This window comes from Rhinopithecus bieti, unplaced genomic scaffold, assembly GCF_001698545.2.
Source record: "Rhinopithecus bieti isolate Rb0 unplaced genomic scaffold, ASM169854v2 scaffold_59, whole genome shotgun sequence".
NCBI lineage: Eukaryota > Metazoa > Chordata > Mammalia > Primates > Cercopithecidae > Rhinopithecus > Rhinopithecus bieti.
In genome coordinates this window covers 954,361-967,282 of record NW_016803115.1, presented here as the reverse complement: position 1 = coordinate 967,282, position 12,922 = coordinate 954,361, and the positions used below count along the sequence as shown (strand labels likewise).

General features: G+C 36.2%; 1 protein-coding gene across 1 annotated transcript in view; it reads right to left on the bottom strand.

Moving 5' to 3' along the window:
* Positions 1–12,922, bottom strand: part of RELN (reelin) — a 529,597-nt gene that overhangs the window by 167,018 nt on the left and 349,657 nt on the right. Inside the window, exons 18-20 of the mRNA XM_017851861.1 lie at positions 11,527–11,760; positions 10,693–10,854; positions 5,369–5,605 (exon numbers count right to left, since the gene is read on the bottom strand). Coding sequence (XP_017707350.1) covers positions 5,369–5,605; positions 10,693–10,854; positions 11,527–11,760 — 633 coding nt within the window. The remainder of the gene's footprint in view (positions 1–5,368; positions 5,606–10,692; positions 10,855–11,526; positions 11,761–12,922) is intronic.

Below are 12,922 nucleotides of genomic sequence, written 5' to 3'. Positions count from 1 at the left end.
AAAAAAAAAAAAAAAAAGAAAGCTTTAATTAAAAAAAATAAAATTAGACATAAGGAACAAGTACCTTCTGTCTTTCATGCCCATGAAAGTACCCAAGAGGCCCTTTGAACTTTCTACAGGTCTCGTCTATCTTTGAATATTTTAGTTACATCTGCTGTTCCTCAAGCACCATTAATGATAAACAAAACTATAGCTTTTCTTATCTTAATTTTTGCTTTAATTATTAGTAGAGCCATAGCACTTTTTTCTACCTTTTCATTGCAAATGAACTGTGTTTAAGTTACATTATGAGATAAACAGGCTTTTAGGATCCTTCAGGTCTGGGATTTCCCAGTAACCTAATCACTCACCATTCACAAAATACTTTCTATGATAACATATTCAGCATTCCTAGAATGTAATCCATCTGTGTAGTGATGGTGATTGGCATTTAGATAGGAAAGTACTGGCAAAAATAAGTACACCCACTACGAGCTTTCCGTTGCACAACCCTCCAACCTTCTCCCTCAACCAAACCTAGTTTATACAATAAAGCTCTTAACATTTCTATTTTGATCTCTTTAAATTTCAGAGAATGCTCTTTTGTATTGCTCAGGCAAAATAATGTTTGTTAGCTTTCAAAATTCAAAAACGTTGCTCATTATGTGGATCTTATAGATACCAGTTTTCTTTCTTTCAACGAGACAGTGAAGGAAATGGAAACAGCAGGCTCATGGTAGGTATTTGCTATCTAACATCTCACTTAATCTTTATGACAATTTTGGGAGTAAGTATCATTGCTCCCATTTTACAGATGAAAACTTCAGGCTCACATGTATCCCCCTTTTTTTAGAAGAAATAAAGAAAAAAATTTAAAAAAATAAGGTGCAAAGAAAAAGAAAAGAAAAGCTCAGGCTCAAAGAGGCTAAACAAATTTCCTTGAATATGTGGACTTTTGATGTTACTGTTTTGATATGGGAAAAGGTTTGGTAATTTAAAAAAGAAATCATCAAAATACGTCACCTTCTGGAAATTACAAAAGAATGTGCAAGACTGGTGTTCTCACTCTATGCCCAACTAACAGTTCATTATTAGGGGCTGGCAATGGAGTGAGGCTGTATAGGGCAGTGGTTAGAGTCGGAGTAAAGGTTAGGGATGGCACTAGCTCGTGAATGGAATGAAAGACAAAGATGGGATGAAAGGGTAGAAGTTCTGGGTGGAGCTAGAAGTCAGGGATGTCTGTTGTACATTACTAACAAAACTCAGTTATTTCCTCTTTTGATAAAGTTGCTTTGATGCAAACTTCCTAAAGCAGCTACATCAAAATATATACTCAAAATTCCTCCTTAGTTAAAATTATCTGGCTTTAGTTTTACAAGTTTCTAAGTGGCAGTGTGAGAATTTGAACTCAGGCCTATGACCTCAAAGCCTATGTTTGTACCACACCGTATTTCCTAAAAACAATCGCCAATTCTAAATGCTACAACAACTATTCTCTCTCAATTGTATACTTATGTATTTATTTAGAGACACAGTCTTGCTCTGTCACCCAGTGAGATCATGGAGAGCAGTGGCATGATCTCAGCTCACTGCAACCTCTGCCTCCTGGGTTCAAGCGATTCTTGTGCCTCAACCTGCCAAATAGCTGGGATTACAGGCATGTGCCACCACACTCTGCTAGTTTGTGTATTTTCAGTAGATGTGGGGTTTCACCGTGTTGGCCAGGCTGGTCTTTGAATTCCTGGCCTCAGGTGATCTGCCTGCCTCGGCCTCCCAAAGTGCTGGGATTACAGGCATGAGCCACTGTGCCTGCCCTTAACTGTACACATTTTAAAACCCAAACTCTATATTTAATACGACAGCAATGTCCTTCCCACCTGTTGTATCTAGCTGGTTTATTAGATGAATGCTATGTTCATCTAACAAACTAGAGGAATGTTAATGTTCCCTTGGTGTTATCACTAATAGCACTAGATGCAATATAATAAACTTCAATTAGAATTTTTCCCTTAGTGATCTTAAAATATATGTAAGAGGTTTTAAAGAATATTAGAACCTAAAGGAGACAGAAGTTCTGAGTTCAGATACTATGTATGGAAGAAAGTATTCGAAGAACTAAAAGCAATTCGTTTCTCCACTGGAAAAAAGTGCTCTAGGATGACATGCTGGAAAGTGATTTATAGCATATTGACTGTAGTTCTTCTAATGAAAAAGCAATTGTCCAAGTTTTCCCTGAAGAACACTCTGAGTAACGACAATCTACGCTCATGGAAAGTCATGAGCTAGAAAATGAGAACCAAAAGAACTCACAGCTGAGAAAAACCAACAATAATTAATTTAACACCAGCCATTCGTAAGACCACATATATATTTCAAAATTTCTCTTGAGAGAAACAAGGTCATTAAAGGGCAGAGACCGCATACTTGAATATGTTTAAATAATTTTTACTTCATAAGACAACATGCTCCAAAGGTTTTACATTTACAAAGTGACAGCTTGTTTTAGGACTATGAGATTATAATAAATAGTTGGTCGATGTCATCACTTAAATTTTAATACTGTAACAAGTGTTTCTGAAAAACATCCCCAAGGTGAATTCACATTAAATCTTGGGCAATGTATTCCTTAGCAGTGGCAGAGAGAAAACAATGTCACTAAAAGGGGTTTTATTCTGACTCACTGGCTAAGAAAATAGGAACAGTTTGAGATCTTCCATGTTGTTTCATTTTAATGAGAAGCAAGCATTTTTCATGTCCTTATTAAAGTGGTTAATGTGTTTCTGTAGTCTCATTATCACCGCCAGGGTATACTCTCTGTTGTTTCATAACCAAGACAACTCCTTTTCGTTTCAGAGAAGATCAGAAAGTCAAATCGATTGCTCACATGTGGTTGTTAATAAAACTCCTATGGGGCTGCTCAAGGTGCCCATGGGGATTGTACAATTATTTATGTTTTCTTATGGTTTTTCCATAATTACTGTGATTGTACTTTCACAAAGTAAACGTATCTCCACCAATTAAAGCGGTGGTGGGTTAAGAATATTCATCAGACTTGTGTGAAAGGATATTGTTCTTAGGGTTTTGATCAAAGCACAGAAATTAAACTGCTGTTATCATGCATTCAATGCAAGTGTCAAATTAAAATGCTCAGCAACTTTTGCATTTATCTGAGCAGATGTTAACTATTTATGAAAGTAAACATGATACAGGACTTGCATTCATGATATGACTCTTTGTTACATTAAAAGTGTTAGGAAAAAACTATTCTACACAAACTTGAACAATAGCATTTATGGTACATGATCAGTTTGAATTACTGTAAATTCAGGTCAATTTAAATTTTCAGAAGCATGAAATTCTAAGAAATCTCATTTTGTTCTACATCTTTACACCTTATTTGCTTTATTCCTTTATTTTCTTTAAAGTCTCTGGGACTAAGAAAGAACATCTGTATAAACAAGCATCTGAGTCTACCAAATAGAAAATGTGTCTCTTGAGCCCGGGAGGCAGAGGTTGCAGTGACCTGAGATTGCGCCATTGCACTCCAGCCTGGGTGACAAGAACAAAACTCTGTCTCAAAAAAACAAAACAAAACAAAAACCCCCCAAAAACCACCTTCCTACTTTGTCTTATAGAAGTTTAGAAATTTCATTCTATCCAGTTTGACAGTGCTTGCAGCGAAAGTGACCAGCTGTATTTCCATTCCATTAGCTGTCATTTTGACGCTAGAATTTGAGCCTGCTGTGTGTGAGATCTAACTATACATGCACAAGTCCCATCGAAGGTAATTTTCTGCGCAATAGTGTGTAAAATTTACCTCTAATTATGATAAGGTCACTGATGGGTCATTTATGATATGCTCTCTGGAGGCAACAGTGGTGAATAGCTTTCAGTGAGATTCATCTGAAGGAATTAAATTGGTCTGACCATGACTCAATACAAAATAAAAATCTCTTAGAAAATGATTCTTCAATCATATTTCCAGTCCTAATGGAACCTAGAGAGGGGCAGTATACACAGTGGTGGAGGTTGTGGGTTTTGGAATCATACAGGACTGAGTTTAAGTCCAGGATCTCTGGGCCTAGAAGACCCTAAAAGAACTGGCCTCTGTACATCTCTTGGTTTCCTTGACACTCACTACCTCACTACCTGGTCTCCAGGACAACTGGCCTCCTTCCTGGTCCTTGAACATGTCATGGTCACTCTCGCCTGGGGGACCTGTGTGCACCGCAAAGTTTCCTGTAGTTGCATTTCTCTTCCTGCAGATCTTCATGTGGCTGGAGCTTTCATGTTCTCCCACTTTCCAATCAGTTGAATGTGTTATATCCACCATGTGAACTACACAAAGGCAGCCTCCTCCGAGAAGCCACTTGGGAGTTTCCTATGTAAAGCAGCCAGCTCCTGCCCCTAGTTAACACTGCTGTATTATCCTACTGATGTACATGAAGTACTAATCACCTTTAAATTATTTACTGTTTGTTGTATAATTAAATTTGCACATGACCCCAGGAGGAAAAATCTAAAAATGAAGGGTACCTTAATTAGGCTATCCCACAATTTTGAAACCCCACTGGCATTAACTATATGAGTCACTGGTCCAATAGTGTTTGATAACATGGATTAAAAAGGAGATGTTAGTTAACCAATCATGGCTAAAAATACTTCTGGGGCCTTATATAAGAGAGCATGAAAACAGAGTGACTCATGATAAATTTTATTAAAATAGTCACTAGAGTGACTTCATGTTTCACTATGAACCCCATGGGCCTCTGAGGGAGAATATGGAAGTCACTGTAATTACTAACACTTTTTGAAGAGGTTTTTTTTTTTGTTTGTTTTTTAAATATGTAACTGTGGGAAATGAACATTTGAGATTAATAAATATGGTAATGTTTTTTTTTGAGACGTTGTCTTGCTCTGTCGCCCAGGCTGGAGTGCAGTGGCGCGATCTCGGCTCACTGCAAGCCCCACCTCCCAGGTTCACGCCATTCCCCTGCCTCAGCCTCCCGAGTAGCTGGGACTACAGGCGCCCACCACCACACCTGGCTAATTTTGTATTTTAGTAGAGACGAGGTTTCACCTTGTTAGCCAGGATGGTCTCGATCTCCTGACTTCATGATCCACCTGCCTTGACCTTCCAAAGTGCTAGGATTACAGGCGTGAGCCACCATGCCCGGCCATAAAATTTTACATTTATTTAAATCTATCAGTATTTTGTTTTCGGTCCCTTTCCCAAGACATTTTACTTGCAGACATACAAGTAGGCTTGTGTAGACATACTTGTAACGACTTGAAAACAGTACTTCTGTTTTCAAGTAGATCAGGAAGATCATCCTCATGTTCTAATTCCTAGTGCAAACTGTAACAACAACAACAATGAAATCCTTACCAAAGGGTCCAGTCGTGGCCACAGTATGGCTGAACATTTCCAAGGTAGAATCCCAGAGACTGAGTGACCTCCACAAGATTGGTAAAGTCAAGACTAATGCTATTGAAAAGTACAGACGTCATGATAATCTCATCAATAGCCCATACATCTTCTCCCTGGGAAGAATGATACGGCTGCCACCACCTGAACTGAATTCCAAACTGCCTTGCATCATCTGGTAGTTCTACAGAGATTATTCTAGAGAAAAAAAAAAGGGAGGTCAAAATTCAGATTATTTTGTCATCTTAAAACACAAATATTTATAGTGGGATAGATTTTCCCCTGAAGTATAGCATTAAAAAATAGTTCTCCCATGATTATAAACATGTTTCTTTGAGATGTCCAGTTTCCTGTCTGTTTCCAACAAAGTCTTCCACACACCCCCCCCCCCCCCCCCCCCCCCCCAAAATGTAACTTTGCTTTCACTCATCTGCTTTTGCAAAAGCTCTCAATAAACATGGTGGTCTAAGTGACAGTATTCATCACAGTCTGGTAAAGGATCTTGGGCAGCTTGTTACACATATTACAGTTTTGGCTGTTTGGAACCAGGATACTTCCTCATTCCCATGAGTTTATCATAGTGTGTGAGGTCATCTGCTGTGTCATGGCAGCTATGACAATAAACCTGTATCTGACAAATGGGGAAGAAAATTAAGAATAATATCTAATTTCCAGGAGCAATTATTGTACACAGCAGCAGGAACCATATATTAATTGCCACTGCAATGACATCTACTTGAAAGCTCTATAAATCACAGTACCATGCTGCTCGCATCCATACACAGGTGAGATGTGAAGTAAATGGCAAAGGGAACATTTGTCACCGTCAAAGTACAATTAAACACCAGGAAAGGTGCTTGCAGTAAAGACACACTGGAAGGGCTGAGTTTTTTTTTTTTTTTTTAAACTAATGAGCAAATAAAAACTTCCTAAGTCAAGTGACTAGTTGAATTACTTAGAAAGGAATTATTTTAAAACTTCAACATCTAAGGTTGAATTTACTGAGAAATTGGATTGGCTTTCATATTTTTATTGTGTGAAGAAACATGCTAAACCACCTCTTGGGAATGTGCTGTTTTACATATTGAAAGTTATTTAAAAAATAATTACCTAGTTTTCCTTTAAATAATTTGTACATGGATATTTGGGGTAGACTAACATGACTATCACCATTGATTATACAAACGGTACAGAACTGGTAGGACTTGTTGCAACAGAAGAAAACATATTTTCTAAATAAAGGAAAATCCATATGCAAATACAGAAATAAAACTTTAAAAACATCTTTTTTTTTTTTTTGACGGAGTCTTGTGCTGTCGCCCAGGCTGGAGTGCAATGGCGCGATCTCAGCTCACTGCAACCTCTGCCTCCCACGTTCAAGTGATTCTCCTGCCTCAGCCTCCTGATAGCTGGGACTACAGGCGCATGCCACCACATCCCGCTAATTTTTGTATTTTTAGTAGAGACAGGGTTTCACTGTGTTAGCCAGGATGGCGTCGATCTCCTGACCTCGTGATCCACCTGCCTCGGCCTCCCAAAGTACTGGGATTACAGGTGTGAGTCAGTGCGCCCGGCCCTAAAAACAGTTCTTAAACTAAAAATACATAGCTATAATACATTTATGAGTTTTACATACTTTCTAAAATCTATAAAATTTTTCATCAGTGTAAATTTATTAGAAGAGTCAGGTTTTGTTAAATTAAGTATTTTACTAATTTTCGTTTTAATTTTTCAAATCTGTTTATTAAATAAATGCATATATTTATAAAATACATAATATATAGAAAGAAACTAAATAAACTATATTTAAACTGGTTTAACAATGAAAATATCAGTCATTGATTTAATAATTTGTTTAGCAGTTATTAAAACATAACTTTTCTTCATATTAATAATTATAAAAGCAGTTAATATTCTCTCTGATGAAAATAAATATTATTTTTTAACATAACAACTGGAAACTAGAATTTCCCAGGCAACTTTTAAGGAAAATAGTGTATATGAATGTGATAGTAGTGAATGAAGTGACCAATATTTTCATGGCAGAGGTGTTAAGACTATGGGTCTGCAATCAGACTCTTGGGCCAGTGTTACCACTCTGACACCTAATGGTTAATGATTTCGCAACTGTAGATAAAGCACTTGGCTTCTATGTGTCTCAGCAGCTTCATCTGTGAAATTAGAATAATGCTATTCTTACGGCAAGGGTGAGAAACTTTTTTGTCTGGTTTTCACTATTATGCCTTAGTACCTAGAGCAGTATCTGGCACATAATAAGGACTCAACAAATTTTTGCTGCATAGTATGTATTATCAGTATATGCCTGATAGAGATGTGAGTACAGAGGCACAAGGAGGTTAAATAATCCCTTTAAGGTTAAGCAGACTATAAGTGCTAATGCCAGGATTTGGATCTGGGGAACTTGGCTCTAAAGCCTTGTTCTTAACTTCTACATCGTATCTTTGGGTGTAAGAGGAGTTCCTGATGATTTTACCACTCTTTGCAAATTATAGTGGCTGGTTAGAATAGCTGTGGAACTGTCTGATCAGAATATTCCTAGAGGAGAACACAGAGACTTAAGTCAACTTTCTACCTCAATCTTCCTTTTGTTTGTAGGTCCTAACCTCATAGATTTATTTTTTTAATGTTTTATAGTAATATGTACTATTGAATTGGGTGATACACAGAAACAAAGAGGAGATCAAATATAAAGATCAAATTGTTTAAAAAATGTTTTACAATGATATACACTATGGAATTGGATGACATGACAGAACAAAGAGGAGATCACATATAATAATCAAGACACAAAAAGAAACTAAGATTAGACTTCATAATAATCTTAGAGTAAAAACAAGCCCTATAATTAAGAAGAAAAGCTAGAATAATTTTAGTCTCACCAGTGATACATAATTTTACATTAAGAAAAATACCAATTAGTTCACAAGACATTCTAGTCAGTTGGAATTAAAAGACTAACTTAGATATATTAAATTTTAATTAATAACAAGCAGATAGAGTTCTTTTATTTACTGAATGAATCATAGGCAAGCAAATTATTTAAAACAGTCAAAGAGTAATAGTGGTTAGCCAACTAGCACGTCTAATTTATGAATCACACTTCATTTCTGAACAACCATGGCATGAAGAAACAGTATGGAATTCACAGCAATTACAGGCAGCAATTTATACTGAAGGAAATATAGCAAATGGCTAAAGGCATCAAGATACTTTCTTATGAAGAATTTACATGGTTTGTATTATTTATCATATAAAATATAATTTGGTATCTAGAATATATCAAATTCCCTTCTGCCATGTCACCTTTTATTAATATTTGTAAGAGAGAGGGGGCGGGAGGAAGAATTTCATGGACAGAGATACAGATATAGATATATATATAGATATATATACACACACACAGAAAATTAAGGTGTTTTTGCTACGATTACCACGTTCTCCTTTTAAAAAATCTCCACTTTGATCTTAATCTTTCAAGCCATGCACTTATCTAATACTGAAAAGCCACCTTGATTCTCAGAAGAAAAATGTTGCTGTCAAATGGCAGGCAAGATTAAATGCGCCTTTGCAATAGCATATTAAATGTGTAATTATTTTTCATATCAACAAAGATTAATTAAATTTCATGATATAGATTGATTACTGAATTTTGCAGCTGTCCATCTTTGTTAGAAAAAATTGTGCTTTAGGCCAACTTAGGATTGTGATATTTTCTCTTCATGCTTTCATCATCATTACCTTGATTTTTGTTTAATTTTCTTTTAATGGTTACTATGTGAGTCTATGAAACGTTTCTTTAGGATTCATGTGTCTCCACTTAGCAAGAAAGTTGAGTTTAGCACTAGATTTTTACCTATACAGGGAAAATACTGAACACGGTGCATCTTTAAAATTTTAGAATGTATAACATTTATAAGTTATAATAGATATTAATCATTATCTGTTACATGCTACTTCATTTTCTATGAAAATAAAAGTTCTCATCTATTTGCAAATACTTAAATATAGGGGCAGTTCTAGGCAAAACTGTAAAATATATAAAATATATCCTCAGTCCCCCCTCTTACTTTCCTTAACCCTGTCTTTTTTCCAGGGTGCCAATGCAAACTTCCGTGTCCAAAGCTTTCTCTTTCTCATCTCCTCATGATTAAAATATACTTCCAGGAAGTGAAATGGAATATTAGTCCATTTATATGTGACTGTGAATGTAAGCCACAGTATCAACTACTCTGATGGAATTTTAACTTTAAACCTTAATCCCTTGATATTTTTAAAGGAATTTCAGTGAGTAGCTCAGTAAGTGTTTAGGAAGGGAAAGGATCTTTCAGACACACCTGAAATTGTACCATTAATTGTGTTACTATTCTGCCAACATTGAAAGATAGCCCAGCTTCAAGTAAGACCTAAATCTGACAACTGATACTATATATGATGAAATCTATACACTAAAGAAAAATAGAAATGGTCTGAAGAAAGGGCTTTAAATAAACCCTAACATCCCATTTTTGCCAGAGAGACTATACATGCTAAAAAATTTCTTTTTATTCATTACTTAATTATATTACATGTAAATCTTAATAACATATTGGTTATATGATATATATTATATCATATAATTTATTACAACATATTAAAATATATCACTAGTATTTATCAACAGCAATTATAATTTAGTGCCATATTAAAATCCTGTGTAATAGTGTTAATTACTTTTCTCTCTCTTTTTTTTTGAGACGGAGTCTCGCTCTGTTGCCAGGCTGGAGTGCAATGATGCAGTCTCAGCTCACTGCAATCTCTGCCTGCCGGGTTCAAGCAATTCTCCTGCCTTAGCCTCCTGAGTAGCTGGGACTACAGCTGCGCGCCACCACACCCAGCTTTTTTTCGTGTTTTAGTAGAGACAGGGTTTCACCATATTGACCAGGATGGTCTCAATCTCCTGACCTTGTGATCCGCCTGCCTCGGCCTCCCAAACTGCTGGGATTACAGGCATGAGCTACCACGCCCAGCCTACTTTTCTCTTTTACAAGCATCGAAATATTTCCCTTAGATGCACATTTAAAATATGACAATAAATTCCTTCAAATGATCAGAAGTCAGTGGGATAAACAAATGGGTCGGCTTGGTAGTTTTCGTTGCAAGACACATCAATCTTTGTCCGCCATCTGTCAATGGAAAATATCTAGAATTTTATACCATTTGAATTATGATTTCCCCAGGAGAGAGATATCACTCTACAACCATTTTCCAAATGCTTTCCAACATACCTGGGCTCATGATAGCTGAGATATGAATAGTGCTCCAGGAGTTTCCAAGTTATCCCATTATCATAAGAATAATGCAACAGCACTCCTTCACCAGGCTGGTCAGGGGCTCTGCATGTGCTCAGAACAGATTTGCTCCCCAGTCTCAGTGTGAACTGGAGAAACCTAGACACAAATTGTCTATAATTAGTGTATGCATAAACATTTTAATCATAATGTTCATTTTGGTCTTTAAGGAATTTCAAATTGATTTAAGTGAACTACTCCCAAATTAAATGTTTCTACTCATCCCTCTTGTATAAAATGTAAGTAATTTCATTGTGGGATGTATGAATATGTGTAGATATTCATGTACATGTCGATATACATATTTTATATACAGATAGATCCATAAAATATAACTGGATGTTTATGCACATTTGTATACTATGTACTTGTGTACATACACTTAAAATGCCAATCACTTCTTTACTGCATTATTTATTAGACACTGGGGAAGGGAAGTTGTAGAGTAAATCTAATCAGCCTCTGCAAGCTGTCAAATAAATAAAACTACATAAATAATTAACTAGCTCTTGGCTTAAGAACATAGTTTTGATGCTAACATTTCATATTTTAAAAAACCTAGTCAGTAATTAATATCCAAGTCATTGGTGAGCCTCCTAATTTACTAAAAGCTAGGGCAAGTTAGCTGTCAATAAACTGTAAGCTCCCTACAACCCTGGTTAAAATGAGAAGATGTCTATCAGAAAAAATATAAGAAATAAAATGGATCATATAACTAAATTCAACATTAGTATCTGGCTTTTGTATGTATTCTCCCCTGCCTTCACTCACCTGGATTGTGAGCTGTCAAGGAAGGATGTAATTAGCTGACGCCGCCCATCTTTGTTGAAAACCAGGGCCTTACCGCTGGCCAAGACACCACAACCAAAGCTGACTTCAGCACCACGGATAGAGTAAAAGTTATGGTAAGAGGAGAGCCTAGAACTGCCAAAGCTTTCAGAAATAAACATTGGGAATGTCTGGGATGCCATCTCACAAGCTGGGCCAGAAAATCCAGGGTCACACCTGAAAGAAATATGGTGAAATTAAATCTTAAACTGTTGGCTGTTTTGGAGATTCTTGAATCTACTTTGGGGAGGAGGAAGTCCAGAGGCTAGGATTTCATTGAATGGTAAATGAGGCTCATTAGTCTTTGGAGACTACTGAATCTGAAGATTTGATAAGGACTGTAAATATTCCAGACAAATACAGTCTTTGCGCAGCCCTGTCATAAAAGCCTACAATTAAAACAGCAATTCAGCACTCACCTTCAACCAGTACCAGCAGTTTATCTAAAATACATCTATGTTCACACACATTTCCAACTTAAAATATATGTAAAAGGTTTATGTATATAATTTTATTCATAATATTCATTACATTTATAAAAGAAACAGCATAAAGCACTTCTAAAAGGTACCCAGAATAAATTTTTTTCTAAGAATAAATGTTAAAATACATGTTATGCTTGTGATAGGAATTAAATATTTAGAAACTATTGGAAAATGAATCTATCTTTAACTATTTCAAATGTATAAAGGGAATATGTACACCCTTGACCTAGATAGACATCCTTAGCAGCACTGTGTTGCCTCTCAGTGGACTCTCCCAAATTAGTGGCACTTCAAGAAAAATAAACCTTTCCCTACTCCCCAACAACCTGCTTGCTTCTATGTGAGAATGTGCTGTATCTATATTAGCTGACTAGAATATATAGGAGTGACCCAAGTCTTCTACCAGTGAGAAAACCTCATCAGAGATGAATCAGCAATGGAAACATCTATGTTTTAAGGAGATTATTCGTCATGAAATAGTTTCAAATTCTTTGTTTTTACTGTGCTATTTCCTTTTCACTACATTTATAAGGTTGCTCAATTGGTATCTTTTGAGTGGGGATTCTCATGGGAGCATTCAAAGCTTGCTGAAGTCTGAAACAAACCTTTACAAAGCAAATGTACCAACGAAGTGATACTATGGCATGACTCAGTATACTTCTTTGGCAGTACTACTGAGACTCGGGTCTATGCTGGCCTTTCAGGGATCCATGGAATGTAAAAATATGCTGAAATCAAATGCCCACTTTTATGTATATTGGATTTTCTAGGGAGAAGGTTCAAAGGTTTTATCAGATCACCAAATAATTTGGAGCCTAAAATGCTAAGAACTACTGTATCATGAAGTCTGAAGG